We start from the raw sequence: 18516 nt of genomic DNA on the forward strand, positions 1-18516 counted from the left end.
AATCGCTTTTGTATATTGCACCATGTCTCTATGGAGACATGGCTTGCCAGGTACCAGGAAGCTAGGCAAGATCGAGAGGAAGTGCGATCTGAATTTCGACGTAGTACACGCCATCGACCAATTTGATATCTCGAGGGCATGGAGGAGATGCCGCGGTTCATGTCAACATGATGGTTGCATGGAGCTTTGACTACAGCATCTCGTGAAGGAGCGGAGGTCTCAACCGATGAGTGGGAATTCTTGAAGGGATGTAGTCCAAAGGTGATGACGTGTTTAGGATTTGTTGTATCTATATTTTATATGCGACAACTAATTTGAGTGTTTCAATGTACAGTACAAAATATATAGTGCAGCGTGGTCGCACAGACGGCATTTTCGCGTGGAGCTTATTGACAAAATGCGCTCCACAACAAACTGTGGTATCATGGCAAGGTTCGAGCAAGAGAGCCGACGACGAGCAACGGATCCAAACACAGTTATAGATGAGATTGAGTATTTTGGAAACTTGCAAAGTATTGTTATGGTGGATTACCGTAGCTTCTCCATGATACTATTCGATGTGCAGTGGTTCAAAGTGGTACTTGAAGGAGCTGGAGCAACAATTCGACAAGGTCCATCTGGATTTCTCGAAATAGTTTCTGAGAAAAAATGGACGGATTTGTGCGACACCTTTGTGTTGCCGGCCCATTGTGAACAGGTGCATGAACTCATTTGTTTGTTAATTGTATTATGACATGGTATATGTCACAATAGTTTAATCTCTCTTATATGTGTTTGTGAACAGGTATCTTCTATCCAAACCCTCGACAACCTCGATGGTGGTATGTTATGCCTTCAGCTCCCCTAACTGCGAGATTATATGATCAAAGCGATGTTTCGAGCATAGATGAGGACAATATGCAAATAGAGGGGTCGATATTGCAAGGTGTGGAGGCCACCGAAAGCTTGGAGCATGTAGAGGAGCCAACATTGGGTAACAATGATGGAAATACAGGAGTCTAAAAATTCTTTGAGAACGATGTGGACTCATCCTTTTGTGGTGACATGTCTACCTTCCAGTGTATATGGATTTGTGTCAGGAGATTAACCCTAAACCATAGGATACTTCATACTTGGAGCATCCACTTACTCAATTTGTTGACTAATTGCTTATAAGGGTACATAAGATATGCATTTTAAGTGAGATCATTTTTTTAGGATTTATATTACCGTGCTTTGTATGATTTAAATTGATTATGCTAACATCATTTTTTGTCTGTGCAGGTGACCTTTGTGGATACTTAGATCGAGAGGATGAGTCGAGGGATGAGCGATGAGGAGTTGCAGGATATCTTCACGTGCATGTCCCTAGATCAGATGGTGAGATTTAGAGTCATGGCGGACCAGGAGCTATCTCGGACATCGTCAGGCCGCTCTATTAGATCCACTTTGGCGCGATCAGATACTTCAGCTTCGAGCAGACAAGGTCGACGCTCCAGACTTGGGCCAAAGGGAGGAAGTGCTTTAGGGTCAGGGGTGCTGTAGAGATATGGAGGCAGTGAGCCTACGGTCAGCATGGAATATAGGTGCTACTCCTCGCTCTCGTGGTGGTTCCAGAAAGCGTGGCTCAGGTGGTTGCTGTGGAGACACGGACGTGGTGTCTCCGTCTCGTCGTTCTGCTGGAGTTGCGTCACCTCCAGGATTTGTCACACCTATGGGGACGTCTACTCCAGTTACTCCGGCTTTTGCTCAACTGTCAGTAGTAGGTGGCATTCCTATGGGTGCTACACCGATAGATACTACCCCGGTCGGTACATCAAATGTATAGGAGTCTCCTGGATATGCCTAGGAGTGTGGTCGTATGTGGGAGAGGACCCATCTTAGGCATACCCTAGAGGGGTATGCCTATCTTGTCGATGATAGGTCAGGAGCCATCATCATGAATGATGAGGGGAGGAGGGTGATGGCTCGCATGAGAGAGTTGTGCCAACAAGTTTTTCGGCACAATGTCTTAGATCATTGAAAAAACATACCGGAGGGGAGCAAGGACTACATAGTAGCATCCTTGCATGAGGAGTTTTCGGATCCAGCCATAGCAGATAGGTTTTCTACGGGCAGGATGATGGAGTGCATGTGTGCATATATGTCACACAGACGATCGGACGCATGCAAGGCACTCAAGAGTGGGACTGCAAAGCTCGAGTGGCTAGACGCGGACGACTGGCGCCAACTGAGGGAGGAGGCTACACATTCTCCAGGATGTTGGAGTCAGCAGCGCGAGGCGACGAGGGCACGACTAGAGGCCGGAGTGGTCCATCATCTTGGGCGTGACGGCCACTGGACATATCTAGAGAACTTTGTAAGTTTTTCTTTTGTTTTTCTTGCTTATTTTTTTGCAATATCCTTTGTACTGACAATCATGTTTCTAACAGTTAGTATTTTGTTTTCTTTGCAACACTCCATTACAAATTGCGATCCGACCGGCCTTGGGACTTGATATGCAGAGAGGCATGGTCTCACTGCATTGATCAACCGATTGTATAGACGCGACGGCCCTGTAAGTCACTCATCTTTCTTGTTCGTAGTTACCATGTTTAATTAGAATGCATTATTGTATGGTGGATTGATGTGTAGTTGTTTTTTTTTTGCAGAGTCCGTTCGATGCTCCTTTGCGGCGAGACAAGCTTTCGGATGGCAAGGATCTATAGCTCGCCCTTGGATCCCTGGAGCTCACACACCCTTGTTTTTTGGTCCCGTGATTTGTGTAGACATTTTCTATGTAGTAGTGATATCTTGCCATAATTGTAGCAGTCGCTTTCATTATGCGATTATGTATTTATTTCATGTATCAGTGTTATGATTTAAGTACACTTTGTCTTTATTTACATGAGCATTGTACACAGTGCAGAAACCATACCACAATTTTTTTTTCCTATTACTGTCGCTATTAGCATCGCAAATTTACCTACACGTGTCGTTATTAGCGTTGCAAAGCATTGTTATCAGCATTCTATGGCATCACCAATAATGACGCTTTTTGCGATGACGGGGGCAAATTTCTTTATTTATATTTTCGTCACTTTTAACGTCGGTATAAGGCCTATATCTTGTAATGTCTCAATATCAAACTGTAACTTATATCCCAATTGTTTGCCCTCTTGCTTGCTATCTTGTTTTTGCTCCTACTCAATCTCTTCCATAACATACTCGGTAGGTGGCTAATTTGTAGCTTTAGAAAAATCCATACTTCTTCTTGTCACTTCCTTAGATATCCCTACATTATCTTCATCTCTCTTCTGTTTCTCTTCCATAAGTACATCCGTGTTTTCCCCTTTTGCTAAATATGCATCCGCTAAATATGCATCTACCGGTGATTTCCAATCAATTATGTCACGAAAGTCTTACCTTGCATACAATAGCAGGTGCACCCATAGGGTTAGTCACAGAAGTGGGTGGCTTACTGGATACATCACTTGTTTTGCCCGTAACAGTGGGCAAGCTAGAGATTTGCAATCTTTCTATTGTTCTATGCTTTTTCACAAGTGTAGTAACATCTTCCTTGACATGTCTCCACTCTGTTTTAAGTCATGTCTCTATAGTTTGATCCTCTAGCAAATCATCAAGCTTCTCATGAAGCTTAGGATCTGCTGGGTTTTTACCTTGAGTATTTTAGAATAATAGATATAGATACACCTACAGAAGTTATATTCTCATCATGTTGCAACTCTTAGCATGATCTCAATAATTAACATTAAAACCAAAATTACATCAATGAAAAATAGAAGTATTGAGAAAATATAAGCATTGTTTAAATTAGGAACAATTACCAAACCAACATGTCGAATTGAGTTATGGTCTTATTTAGTCAAACTATTTTAAACATTAGGTCATTGAGATATGCCTGTAAAATGATGTTTCTTGCTAGTAGCTAACTTATGAAAACATTTATTCACAATTCTAATGCATCAGAATGCATGAGAATAGAAAAGGTCTACATGGATGTGAATTCTTTTGAGATTGTAGATGAAGCTATTGTTTCAAACCATTTTGTAAGTTCATTTCAATTTATTTATGGTTTCCTATTTTATTTTTGAGAAGGATGTTGTTAGGATAAACGTAAGCATCAAATTCGTGCAATTCTGCATATAGTATGTAGGATAAAGAGGACGTGAGTAAATCCAAGTTCTTTAAAAATAGTTGAAAGTGATACTTTAACAGAACATATAAGAGAACATTGTGGAATCATGTTGCTTTGAAAGAAGAAGTATTTTTGGTTGAAACATCCATAAACCTTCTTATTGTATATTGGAGTAAATTGAAAATACCAATTTGGTATTTTCTTCATGTTCTTGTAGAATTATTATTACTAGTGTTGTGTATTTCTAAGAAGCAAGGTACCAGAAAAGTAAAGCTCTCTTTATCCTAGAGCTACCTCAAGTTTTGGAAAACCTACTCAATATGGTGTGAGAAGGAAATTTCATTGTAAAATATATAGTTTGTTATAATTTTGAAAGAGAGTGAAGGAAAAACTAGTTCAAAATGTCAAAAGCCTTCTTAAAGGATGATGAGAAGGATTTATATATGGTCAATGAACAATATTTTAGAATGTTGCTAGGGAAAATTGTCTCCTTACACCATTTTGACAAGGCTCCCAAAATTGAGCCAAGAAAGCAAAGGCATCTTTTCTTGAACCCTAAGTCACATCAACTATTTGAAATGAATTTTCACATATAGTCCCTTGTTTATGTCTTTAGGCCATATCAACCTCATAAAAAATGTGTTAATCATTTTGCATGTCATGTGAAGTTACTCTTGTCCATGAACACATTTTCCTTTTTGATAGGTGCAATTCTTATAAAAACGGTATGAGATTGTGGTGATATGTTCGTCCATTAACATTTAATGAGGGAACTTGAGCAAAATAACCTTGGCAATTGTGAAAAATAGATTGAAAATAGTGGTATGCTCTTCTATTAACATTTAATGAGGGAATTTGAGCAAAATAACCTTAGCACTTGTTAAAAATAGATCAAAAATAAACATTGACTACAAAAGTGGCCTTTACTAATCTACTATGATAATTACTAGCCCATGTTTTGATTGATGCGATAAAACCTTGCTAATTATGTGTGTGTTCCCAAATACTCTTCTTTCAAGAAAATTGCTTAATGTTGAAAATTCTATGGGAAATATCTATAAGCTATTGTGATGCTCCACAATCAACAAGTTCTTTGACACTGTGGAACTTGGGTGTTGGGTGCCGAGTTGTTTGTTCCCCTTATTCAAATTAGATCCGTCAGGTGAATGATTTGTCCCATGTTTACATATCTCTATCCACCTTGGTATTTTCTTATTGATGTGTACTTGTACTTGTAAATATACTCCTTGGCCAATGTATCTATTTGCACATTCTCTTTTCCAACCTCTTTATGCACATTGCTCTATTTGGACCTAAATTTCGAACATTGTAAGCCTGAATTGCAAATAATGCAAAATCACACACATCATGAAATGTGAAAGTTTCAACCCAAAAACATGGCTTTGGACTAACAAAATGATTCATTTGTAGGTTTTGGCAAGTCCTTTGTAGAATATTTTTAAAGGAAGCGATGGATGCTGATTGTAATACTTACAATGCAATTTGTACAACTTTGATAAGAATTTCTTTCTACACAGATTCACTTTTGAGATGAATTGAGTAGCAAATTGAAGTTGTTATTAGATATAATAGTCTATATGAAGATGATAGGGTTGTTCAAAGGGTATTTAAATGAAACTTTGTATTTAATACCTTTGTAATACTTAATGTATGCACCCTCAACTCTTCTCTATCAATTTATACAACTTGCAACAAAATGATCTTATTCGTCTATAGAAGTTATCCCCTAACTTGATGCCCCATAGATTTCAACTAACAAGTTTTACGTCCTTGAATTGCCTTTGATACTAGAATGTCCTTAAGGAATTCTAAAGCTCTTGTAAAGCTCAATATAGTTGAAGGGTAAAATGCCTCAAGGACACACTTGCCCAACCTCAACAATACTTTGCATTTTGTAGGCATGATATGGGTTTGACAAGAAGTTTTTTACCAAGCTTTTTTTAGGGCATCACTAAGGCCCATAGGCACATAATAAATTCCATCATCATTGGAATGCTTACTTACGTTCCTTTGGAAGTCTAGAGGGTTGCCTTTCCACAGTGCTGCATCACACAACCTCTTGCAAATTTTAGTTAGACTTCAAATTCTTATGCAAGTGGAGGTTGATGGCTTGTAAATGAGTTTATCTACTAGACTATAAGGCCACATGAAGGTCTAAGGTGGCTTTGAAGTAACCCTACTTAGACTAAATGGGAAAAAAAGGGACTGTCATCAAAATGACAAGAGTAAATATGGGAAAACAATATAAAGATTAACTTTATTTTAATCTATTTTTCAATATTATTCAATTATCGCATGATTTGTAGCTTGTCGTATGTAGGCCTATGTTTGTTGACACTAGTTGCTCATGCTTGATAATTAAATGGCAAGGACTAATGTGATTTGTGTCTAGTGCAACAAATTATTAAAAGAAGAAATTATTTAGTTGAAGAGTGCTTATGGTGTGCAAAGAAAACAATGAATATTTATTGGATGCTCAAGTGGTGTGGAACTATTTTATGGATACACGCTCTTTAGTGTGATGATTGTATGCGCACAAGTGCTAAGGATGATTTTTTAGCTAATTTATAAAAGCATGAAATTATTAATTTATGGATGTATATTTGTTTAGATTCAGATTGATATTTTAGATCTTACCTTTAGGGAAAACATGTCACTTTGGAGAAAAGAATTGGGAAAGATGAGCAGTGTAAGGAAGATAATTGTATGGTCTATTTTTGGGATGTCTTTGGTATTTTGAGCATTAAGAAAATAAAATAAAATAAATACATGCATGGGGGGATGATTGTACCTAGATTGAACTCTTGTGCACTTTTCTCTCTCAACTCTACTATTTGACAATTAGTTGTTCATGAATTTTTCTTCAAATTTTGGCAAAGCTATGGTGATTACTTCTAACCACGATCAACATGAGGAAGTAGTGAAAGGGAAAAAAAGAATTGAGAAGAAAATATTCATACAATTTTAAGATTTAATGTCGATTGAATTGTTAAAATTGGAAAAGAAACTTTGAAATATTTGGATTGAAGGTTTTTAAACTTCAACATCTTTGGATAAATTTGTGAAATTCAGGAAAAGCTTAGGTCAATTTCAAACATTTGTATGGACACGTCTAAATAAAAATGTCAATTTGTTAGAGAAAATCGCGCCCACCCCGGCGCGAAGCACCGGGGTGAGCCTAGGCGCGGAGTGCCTAGTATGATTGAAGGCACACATGTTTGAAAAATCTAGGAAAAGCTTAGGTCCATTTGAAACATCTGAAAGGACAAGTCTAAATGAAAATGTCCATTCTTTAGGTTTTCATATGGATCTTTCTTCTTCTCTCACTCTATCCAATCATTGTTGACTAGGTGCTAATCATTGTTGGCTAGATGCTAAATGTGTTAACTTATGATTGAAGGCACACATGTTCGAATCTTGTTTGAGCACTTAATTAACCCAAAATTTACCACGTTTTCCAAGAGCTGCATTGAAGGGAATTTGCCAAGTCTTCCAATGATTGTTTCAGGAAGGGACCTTATAGACTCTAAAATTTTGATTTTTGTATTGGCTCTTAAAAAGGTCTCTTATGGAGAGTGAGACAAGTGGGAAGGAAGACAAAGGGACTTGAGAGTTATACATTGATAGATATAAATGCTAGTTGAGACATAGAGTGGCGTGTGTTTACTTTGCAAATTGTTAACCGATCAAAGTGTTTAATTTGTGGTTGGGTGTAAGCTTTCCTTCACACACTAGAGAGGGAGATGACTTGTGAGTATTTGCTAGGAAGGGAGTCTCCCTCGTCCATTTTACAAAGTGAGGGACAAGGGTGGACCATTGCTTGAAAAAAGCCTGGGTATGGTGTAATCGTACCTTTAAATGTTGAGTGTGAAGGTCGCAAAACTTGTAGAAATCCAAGGGAATTTGCTATTAAATTTCAAATTTGCTTTGCTTATTCATAAAAATGCATCCAAATTTTCTTGAGACAAAGGTAATAATTTCCACATTTTTTTTGTTTTTTTTCGAGCATAACAAGGTGTGTAAAAATATGTTGCATCCATTTGGGAGGCCCACTATTGAGAAGCGAAGGGCCAACGTCGCGCGGGCAGGGGTTGGGGTGGTGTCACATTTTGTAACATGAGAGGTAGGACACACCCCTAAGGTCATCGACGTGAGAGAGTCCACGCAGCAGGCAAATTATTGCGTGTGTCCATGATATGAGAGACTTATAGGACGTGGCAACTCCTTACTGGTAGTTATTGGCAGGAGATCAAAGTATTTCCCTCTTGGTTTCAGGTAACCGACTGTTAGGGTCGGTCTCTCTACTTGATTTACCTTACACGCTCCTCCATTCACCTTCTCTCAGCTTGTCGCCGTTGATTCCACGTCACTATCTATTCCTTGGGTGTTGTCACGTGTGGCCTCGCTACTTGACTACGGCTGCCATACACACACACTTGAGCGGCACGCGGCTTTGAGGGGTTTTCTTGGAAACCGCGGTTTGACTTTTGCCAAACAGAAAACCGTCCTTTAGTGTATTTTTCCCCAGGCACGATTCTCAAAAATCCGATTGCAATTGACGTTCGTCTGGATAAAAACCGGTATTTTTTTCAGCATTTTAATTTTAAAACCGACTATTCCCCTCCCAAAACCGGCCGGGATTAAGCCTAATCCTTTTTCCCATTGGATGGGAAAAAAGTTTTTCGTGCGCACCCGGCCGGGGGCAGAAGTTCTGGAAACACGGTTCAGCCCTTCTCACGCGGACTGGTTTCTGGTTTTCCACCACCAGAAACCGGAAATCGTGAGACAGACGGAGAGAGAGAGAGATGCGTTCTATTGTCAGAATCGTGTCTGCTTGACCAAGAAAGCAAGGATACGAGAGGCGGAGCGGAGGCCTCTGGTGCGGATGTCAAGCATCATAACCCCCGAACGAGAGCCGACGCCTTCCACCGACTCTCAGGAGCTCCATCGTTCTTTCCATGGTAAGAGGCCCATTAATCATCCCGCTGTTCCTGCACTCCAAGGTTGCATTCATCACACACACTCACACACACACACACACACTCTCTCTCTCTCTCTCTCGCGCCCCCCGTGCACACACACTGGCAGTTTTTCTGTCCATATCTGTGTTTCCAAGTCTGTAAACCTTCCGATTCATGAGATGAACTGCATTCCAGAGTGACCCGCACCATCTCGTATTTGAAGCTTTGTCACGATCAATTTCTCCTTTGTTTTGCTCACAGGGATTGGTTGCGATTCTGGAACCGTCATTGGGATACTTGCACACCGTACCTGGGAGCAACGCTCCCAAATAAAGAAGATCTATGCAGAGATGTACCGGGAGGACCTCTGTCAGCGCTTGAAATCTGAGCTGCATTTCAATCTTAAGGTTGGAAGAGCAACAGTTTTTGGACGCTTGCTGTATTAAAGTATCAAAGATTTTGCCAATTGGTGCACCATCCTGATAAGAATAATTCCATCATGTATTCTTTGCTGCATCAAAACACCAGGATTTTGGTAGTTGGTAATCTTGATAAGAATGATCGCATTTTGTATTGTAACACCGGGATTTTGAAAATATGTAATCTTGTTGACAAAGTTCTATTTTGCTTGTGTTTGCCGCATTACAACACCATAATTTTGCTAACTCCCTAACTTGATAGGAATGTGTCCATTATGCACGTTAGCTGTATTGTAGAACACTGGGATTTGCATATTTTTTAATCTTGATGAGAATGATACCATTATGCATGTTTACTGTATCAAAACAATGAGATTTTACCGGTTTGTAATATTTGAAGAGAATGATTCCATTATATGTGATTAATCTGCTTATGATTTGCTTCTTTGTAAGCTTTTCCTCCTTTGTTTGGCTTTGTTCTCTTCACAGAAGTCTGTGCTGCTGTGGATGCTGGATCCCCCTCAGAGAGATGCCTTCATTTTGAAAGAGGCCTTCAAGGGAAGGGCTTCAAGCAGCAAGACCATCCTCATCCAAACACTTTGTGTGCGCAGCAACGAACAGCTGGCTGCTATTGCAGAGGCTTATGAATCAAGCTATCATAGACCTTTGTCTGATGACATTGGATCATACACTGAAGGCTTCTGCAAGAAAGTAAGCCCCAATTTCTCCAGTCTGTTTGCACTTGTTGACCAATTGTTGAATCCATTCCAGAGAATTTCAGAAGCAAAATAAGCAACGTTCACTTCACGCTAGTTATCTGCATTGTTATGGATTGTGATATTATTACTCTAGACTGTAACATGCATACATAGCGGGTGTCACAGATTGCCATTTTACTAGTTTTCCTTAGTAACACACATGTATAGTGGTGGAGGGGATGCACATGACCTCCATTAGATGCTTTGCTCAAGCCATATCATGCACAGTCGTGGAATCATAGGCAACTTGGAAGGAGGATAGTTGCAATAGGCATGCTAGGTGTGTAATGGGTGCAAGATACTAGTATGGAAATCTTGTGAACTTCCCACATTATGATGTCTCAGAGGATTTGCAGGACCTAAGTAATGTTTGAGTTAAGAAATGGACTGATGAATAGATTGATGGGCACACATATGTTGTAGCTCCTTCCTGAGAAGTGTTCGTTACTTTGTGCAATGCAGTTTTTCACCACTCTTTTATCCAGGAAACAAGTTGATTGTGGAGACCGCCTGGACTTGGGCAGGAGCGATAGGGATGCCAAAGAGCTTTTTGATGCACGGAAAGGCGAAATCAATGAAGCAGTGTTTTTAGAGATTCTCACAAGCAGAAGCAGAGATGAATTGCTTTTGGCTTTTGATTTGTATGAGAGTGATTATGGCGAAGACATTCTGAAGGTATTTTGGAAACCCCATCATGAATGCTATCTGTACCGTGCTATCAAGTCCCTGTCTTATGAAAAATTTATTTGTGGCTTGATCAATGTGAGAAACTTCTTCGTGAAATAATCAGGCTCTGAAGAAAGCTCCTAGTGGGGAATTTCAAGAAACAGCAACGGAAGTGATTGGATACATAAAGAACCCACCCGAGCAATATGCAAAGGTATTAATTTTTACAAAGAAGCGTATTTCTATTTTGGTGTCTTTTGTGTGCTTCTTTGTTTTGTTTAAAAATAACAAAGGGGGGTGGGTATCTTGTGCTTTCTGCGAGTTTAAACGTCAGGTGTGTAATTGAAGAAGCATGTGTAATCACTCATTCTCTTCAGCTCAGCAAGCTGATCTTTGATGCATTTGTTTTTTTTTTTTTTGGGAGCACAGATTTTGTACAAGAGCATGAAAGGCTTGGGAACAGATGATCAGACACTGATCCGAGTGGTGGTCTCAAGGGCTGAGGAGGACATGAATGACATTAAGGATGAGTTTGTCAAGAATTACAAGGTGTCATTATACCGGACCATCCATTCTGATACTTCGGGCACGTACAGGCATTTCCTTCTAGCTTTGATTGGTGCAAGGGTAGCACCAAAAGGGTCATCATTTCTGAATCGATTGCTGTCAGAGTGAGCCAGCCACATGCTCTAGACAACAGGTGGTTCTTGTACAGTACGCACAAGGCATCTCTTGTGTGCTATGTAAGTGAATATCTGTCTTGTGAGTGTATCATAGTTTCTGTGAGTATGTGCATGGGTAGCTTGGTTTTCTTGTAAGGTAAGTCCTAAGTTTGGGCTCTATGGTGGGGTTTTTGTGTTTAGGCTGTAGATATTTGCTTCCACCTTTTACTTCTTCAAGCAAAGAACAAAAAACTGTAGGATTCATTAAATAAGTCTCTTTGCCTTTGTTGTCTCACGTTTCTCAAATACATGTCCTCTTGGTAGCTTATTTTTTTGAACTTGTTTTATGCTTTTATATGCAACATCCATATGCATACAGATACCTCGATCTCTGCCCCTTAACAATTCTTGAGGAAAAACATTCATGAAGTTCCATACATGCAAAACACCCAAAACATTTGTGAATATGTTAAGATTGGGATGTCTATGGCCTTTACTTTTGAGTCCAATATTTGATTTTTTTCTTAAAATACTAAGAAAGCTCATTTTGACTTTAAAGAAGATTGAAATGAGTAATCATTCTCTTTGAATCAATCAAATTTGGAGATTTGGCATTGTGTCGAGACTTGTGTGGCTTTAAGATAGGATATTCTATCTATTGTAATGATTGATGAAGCTATGGGTGCATAATTCACATACATTTAGCTTTGTAGAACTAGCACACAAAGATGCGTATAAGTTGTCTCAAACATGTACCTTCTAGTTTAGTATACCATAGATGCACATGCGCATGTGCATGGATACATGCACCTACGCAGATGCATGTACTTGTAAATGTGCATGGATGCATGCACACATGCATATACATGCCTTGCAAAGTATACAATTTTTGCAACTTACAACAAGAAGACATATTTTTCTTCATGGGCTTTATTATATCAAAATGATGATTCTCATAATATAGAGAGCAAGTTTGAATCTACGTATTTTATACTTGGATCGATAGCCATAAAAGGTTTATCATTTTAAATTAGTTAAATTCCTTCCCAAGATCTTTAGAATCTTCAATATATTGATTTGTACTTGAAAACAAGTAGGCCATCACTTTAATTTTGATTCACAAAAGTATTTCCCTATTGATCATGCTAGTTAAAAAATATTTTTCTAAGTAATCAAAATAAGGGCAAGTCTATAAAGTAAGTGTTTTTTGAAATTAAATTCCACATAAAATGCTAATTGAGGCTAGAATCTTCCAAAAACCTACCCTTGTTTTGGAAAGTTTTTTGTTAGTTTTATAAACTTTCAAGTAGTAAAACACACACTAAAATGTTTAATGGAAGCACCTTGTGCAACAATCTACTTACAGTTGAACTATAAACAAGCAAGGAAAGTATGTGTGATCTAATCCTCTACATCACTTTTGGAAAGCTCTCTTACCACTAGCCTTTTTAGAATTGCTCAAGTGATTGCACCATTAGTTGCACATGCACAAGAATCTTCTTCAAACAACTTCTCTTGAATGACAAACTTCATGAAAGTTTTCCTATTTACATGCAATAATTCATGATGAGATGAAATATGCACTTGCTCTTTCTAACATAGATTACTTCCACATGATCTCCTATTTATATGTAATAATTCATCATGGGATGGGATGAATATGCACTTGCTCTTCATAACATAGATTACTTCCACCTAATAGAAGCTTGAATTAATTTATGGAATAAAACACCTTGTGTAACACAAATGATATTAATCGAATTATTAATAATGTCTTTTGCAATTTAATAGATGTTTTCTTGCAAGTAGTGCATATTAATGGAGAAGCGTTGAAGAACCCTAGCATTCATGTGCCCTCTGAAGAACCCTAGCATCTACATATATAGATTATCACATCTAATAGTGACTTCAATTTCCTTCTCAGCTCAACTTTAAAAAAAAACATTGCCTAAAAGGAAGTTCTTATTAGAATCGAATAAAGATCCTTACTCGACTAAAAATTGCATTGCAAGTATTACAATGTACATCCATCTCTTCATTAAAAAAGATGTTACAAGGACTTGCCAAAATATGCAAATGAATCATTTTGTTTAGCTTCAAAAGCATGCAAATGAGTCATTTTGTGTAGCTTCAAAGCCACATAGTTGGGTAGAAAATTTCAAAGTTTTATAACCTCTATGATTTTGCACATTTGCCACTTCAAAGCACAAGATTTGTAATCTATGTTAAATAGAGTAATGTACATAAAGAGCTTGAAAAAAGAGAGATGTACATAGATAATAGAAGTGTTGGCCAAGGAATATATTTACAAGGACACATCAATAAGGCAATACCAAGGTGGATAAAGATATGTGAACATGGGGAAAATCATTCAATTGAAAGATTTACTTTGAATAAGTGGAACGAATAGCTCAATATCCAACACCTAAGTTCCAATGTATCAAAGGATTTCTTGATTATGGAGCACGACAAAAGCTTATAGATAATTCTTATAGAATATTAGAACATTAGACAATTTTCTTAAAAGAAGCTTATTTTGGGCATGCACACATAATTAGGAAGATATTAGGCAAAACATGGGGTGATAATTATCATAATAGATTTATAAAGGCCACTTATGTTGCCGATGTATTGCTTTTACAACTTGCGAAGGTTATTTTACTCAAATTCCCTCATTAAATGTTAATGGAAGAACAAACCACCACAATCTCATAACATCTTCTTAACAATTGTACCCATTAAAAAGGAAAATGCTATCCATGTACATGATTAACTTCACATGACATATTAAATAATTATAATATGACAAAATAATTATAATGAAATTTGGATTTTGATAGTGTGATTTTGAAGCCTTGGATTTTAAGGTTGAAGGATATTTAATCACACTCTTATATTTGAGTTTCTAGATTTTGATAGATTTTAATGCTCACATGTCACACTTACCAAGAAAGTGTATGTCAATCATAAATGTGATGTGAAATCTAGTATTCCTTGAAGCTTTTGGGGTTCAAATAGTTTTTTGAATAAATGCTAAGGTAGATATGAGTATATTAATCAATTGATATTCAAATATTTGATGTGACTAAGGGTTACAGAAAATATGGGTTTACTTTCCAAGAGTGCTCGATTTTTAGGAAAAGCCTTGTCAAAATGGTGGGAGGAGGAAATTTTCCATAAAGCATTACTTTTAGGAAGATTTTGATATTTTGAACCAATTTTATTTCATGTTTTTGCAAATTATAATGAAAACTATTCATTTTTCAAAAGGAAAGATCCTTCTCCCACCGTATTGAGAAGGCTTTTCCAAAATTTGAGGTGGCTCTAGGACGAAGCGAAACTTGTCTTTTCTTGAACCTTACCTGTTAGAAATACATAATATTTGTTGGTTTCTACAAGAACAAGAAGAAATAGCCCATTGAATTTTCAAAGTACTCTTGAACATTATGTACTAGATATACTTATTCTTAGACCCTTATTTAAAAAAAAAAAGGTTCCCAATGTTCTTTAACATCTTACTTCTTACTTCTATATTATTTCAATTGTAGGTTCGAAAAGCCTTGAACCTCTAGAGGACTTCCTGAACCTACCCCCTTCCCAAACCTCTCCTTTTTAATTAAAACCCCCTTTCTCTAAAGTTTAATCACTCCCTCTGTATTCCCCCTCCTTTTTTAATTAAACCTCTCTCTTTCTCTCTCTCTCTCTCCCATTTTTAATTAAATTAAACTTTTCACAAACATCTATTTCTCTCCTTTTAAAAATCAAAACCTCTCTTCTCCCTTTCTTTTAGTTAGATTAAACTTTTGAATTCAAACTTTCCTCCCTTTTATTCCTTTTTTCCTCATGTTTTAATTAAATATTTTTAAAAGTTTTTTATTTTTTCCTTTTAATTAAATGTTTCATGGTTTGAAACAATAGTTTCATCTATAATCTAAAATGAATGCACATTGATGCAGACTTCTCCTACTTCTCATGCATTAGGGTCCATTAAAAAATTGAAGAAATGTTTTCATTAGCTAGCTACCCAAAAGCTGCCAATAGAAAATGTCATTTTGTATGCATATCAAATTCAACTAGGCACTTTACGATTAGATTCTCTTTGTTTTTAACTTTTAAAGGAAACATACAATGAGCTCAATGAACCTAATCACAAAAAAAATTAAGAATAGAGGATATCTCCAAATTATGTGAAGGGGTTTATGTCAACACTACTCACAAAAGATAATACACACACACAACATTTAAGAAATTCCTACACCTTACTTCTCCTTTTAACGATTCTACTTGCGTTTAGAGAGTGGTCCTCACTATTTTGAGAATCCATGGTTGAAAAGCACAATACATTATTAACATATTAACTACATGGGGCTCATGTAAGCACTATGCCACCTATTCCACTATTGAGAAGTTTTTGGGACCTATTCTAGTTTTGAATCCATTGGTTTATTGGTATACATAGCCCGCTCTAAAGTGCATGATTACCTGATTAAGGCTCTCACAAAAATAAAACTTAGGCAAGTGACACACACACACACACACACACACACACATGGAGAGAGAGAGAGAGAGAGAGAGAGAGAGAGAGCACTATGATTAGAAGGTTAATGTCCACAGTTTTCTTTTAACTCATCTTCCTTCTTTCTCTTTTCTTATTATATTATTTGTTGATGTTTTCTTTTTTATTTGGCTGCCTCTCCTCTTATTGTGCCACCCAAGCTTGGGAGCAATATCGTTGCGCTAGAAATGCCAAACCAAAGCTTTTGTTAATATATTAAAATATTTAGGCTTCATAAGAACATAATGCACTTAGCCACGCCGAATCCCGATTCCTTCTATTTTTCATGACAGCAATTATGGGTTCCCTTTTAAATATTGAGATTATGCTAAGCATTGCAACATGATAGATTGTGCATTATCTTGAGTGAAAGGATCTACGAAAGAAAAGACTGCGAAGCAAGCACTCGATGCTAGCATTTTTCCAAAAGCAAACATGTATTGGTTTTGGGCATCTAGGTAATGAAAGGTTTCGAGGTTGTACGCATCATCATGTGCATGAAGTCGGAGTCTATGCTCTTCCTTGGGCCTCCACCGATGGAGTCCTCCTTCATGACTGCCTCTGTGTGGCTCCATGCCATGATTGCGGCAACACTTGGAAAAGTTCTTCTTGCTCCTCAGGCGTCTCTGCAGCCTCCTTCATGCTGGAGTTCTTGCAGCTTCAGGATCCATAGATCTGGTGCAATCTGGGATAGCATGATGTCTCACGGCTACCCATCACGGATCATTGGACATGCTGCAATTATGATGGCCATCACCATGGGGCTAAGATAGCCCCCCCAAGAGGGCTATTCCCACCTAAGAGAGCTTGGCAAAATTCATTCTCTGCTGGCCACATTAATCACAATCCTGCCTTTCTTTCTTCATGGCAACCATAGCCAAAAAGCTTCAAGCCTTCTCATTACAACTTTAATCATCTTGGAAATCAATGACAATGATTCTAATCATTGAGTAACCTTCTCTAGAGTTCATTGCGGATCTAGAAGTTCCATCTCAGGGCTGGACACACTTGGTGGATATCATTTAGTCCATCAAAAGACTGACATTTCACATCTAAAGCGAGGCATAAAGTATGAGGTGAGCGCTTGTAAGCACTAATGCTACATGTCTTAGGCCCGTTACACACCGGTCCGCGGCCGCCCACGAATACTAAATCCGGCCAATGAGAAGGCCGGATTTCTAAAAGAGGGCGCCCCCCTCTTACACACACACAGCGCCCGGCACGTCGTCTTCAATGCTCCCCCCCGCCCCCTTTCTGCATTCCGCAGGGTGGGGGAGCTCCCCCGTCCTGTTCCGTCCTCGCCTTCTCTGGTCCATCGCGATTGGCCGGAGCTCCTCTGTTGGTCCCATGGTGGGCTCCAGGAGCCATCCCCGTTGTGCTGTAGGAGCCCGTTCCCGTTGCAGGTTTCCGTTGCGGCGCAGCCCGTTGTAGCAGTCCGTTTCCATTGCTGCCGCCATGCTCATCTGACAGAGAGCTCTCTGTTTTCTGCCGTGGGTGTGGGCTCCAGGTAGGTGCACCCTGTGGCCGTTGACACACAGGGAGCCGTTGATACACAGGAGCTTCCCTGTGTTGCCCGTTTCACCACATGCATAAATGTATACATCGTGAAAGTTCATCTCTCTGTATTTTTCTGGATTCATCATCCCTCTCTTTGCATGAAAATGTTCACATCGTGAAGGTGGGAAGGCATATTTCAATCTGATGCATCCAGCCAGGTCTCTCTCTTCCAAAAACCAATTCAGGGTTTAATCATGGCCAGTTGCTTGCATGTAATTTAACCAGTTCAGGGTTTGATCATGGCCAATTTCTTGCAAGTAATTTGTAGGCTTCGCAGGTGATTCGCAAGCTTCAACCGAGGGTTTTCTCATATCTCTGGCTCGGAGGCAGAGGTCTTTATCAGATCGGTACTTCACAACATTCACAGGTATGCTCTCTCTCTCTCTCTCTCTCTCTCTTTGATTGCCCTGGTAATCATTAGTTATGATAAGAGCATTAGTTATAAGGAAGGTATGATATATAAAAAATAAAACAAGGCACAAGGAATTTGTAGATTGTGTAAGTCGGATGTTGAAAATGCCTTTGACATATCCATTTTGTCTATAAGATAGCACTTAGGGCTTTTAAGAAAATATGAACTACCTTGAAGGTTGAGGACATCTTTACACACATAATGTTTTGTAACACTCGAGAAGTAGAACTTAAAATTTGATGAATATATACCTTCAGCACTCAACCCATACTCAAACCACTAGGCTATAACCCCATTGGCTCTCTTGTCCTTGAGAACCACTAGGTTACAACCCCATTTACAATCTTAAGTGTAAAAGGGTATGGGCTGTTAGATATGATCAATGCCC

At 38.5% G+C, this 18516-nt stretch overlaps 1 protein-coding gene across 2 annotated transcripts; it reads left to right on the top strand.

Moving 5' to 3' along the window:
- Positions 1 to 8807: 8807 nt before the first annotated feature.
- On the top strand, positions 8808 to 11896 carry LOC148040916 (annexin D5-like). 2 transcript variants are annotated; one of them, XM_087673859.1, is made up of 6 exons: positions 8808 to 9099; positions 9361 to 9506; positions 10011 to 10229; positions 10739 to 10951; positions 11067 to 11156; positions 11372 to 11896. In XM_087673859.1, exons 1-6 carry the CDS (start codon positions 9024 to 9026, stop codon positions 11615 to 11617), a joined length of 990 nt encoding a protein of 329 aa, XP_087529985.1. In that variant the 5' UTR covers positions 8808 to 9023; the 3' UTR covers positions 11618 to 11896. The 2 variants fall into 2 exon arrangements, with proteins under 2 accessions (XP_087529985.1, XP_087529977.1); XM_087673851.1 differs by having other exon boundaries at positions 8810 to 9099; positions 10008 to 10229.
- Positions 11897 to 18516: the final 6620 nt, after the last annotated feature.

This window comes from Lygodium microphyllum, chromosome 1, assembly GCF_053477565.2.
Source record: "Lygodium microphyllum isolate KBCC chromosome 1, Lygodium_microphyllum_v1.1.10, whole genome shotgun sequence".
Lineage (NCBI taxonomy): Eukaryota > Viridiplantae > Streptophyta > Polypodiopsida > Schizaeales > Lygodiaceae > Lygodium > Lygodium microphyllum.

Bases quoted from the DNA above. Each gene is read 5' to 3' on its own strand.
- LOC148040916 (XM_087673851.1), top strand. From the start codon at position 9,024: ATGTCAAGCATCATAACCCCCGAACGAGAGCCGACGCCTTCCACCGAC. The intron at 10,230-10,738 runs GTAAGCCCCAAT...TGTGCAATGCAG, and splicing joins CTGAAGGCTTCTGCAAGAAA to TTTTTCACCACTCTTTTATC. The intron at 10,952-11,066 runs GTATTTTGGAAA...TGAAATAATCAG, and splicing joins ATGGCGAAGACATTCTGAAG to GCTCTGAAGAAAGCTCCTAG.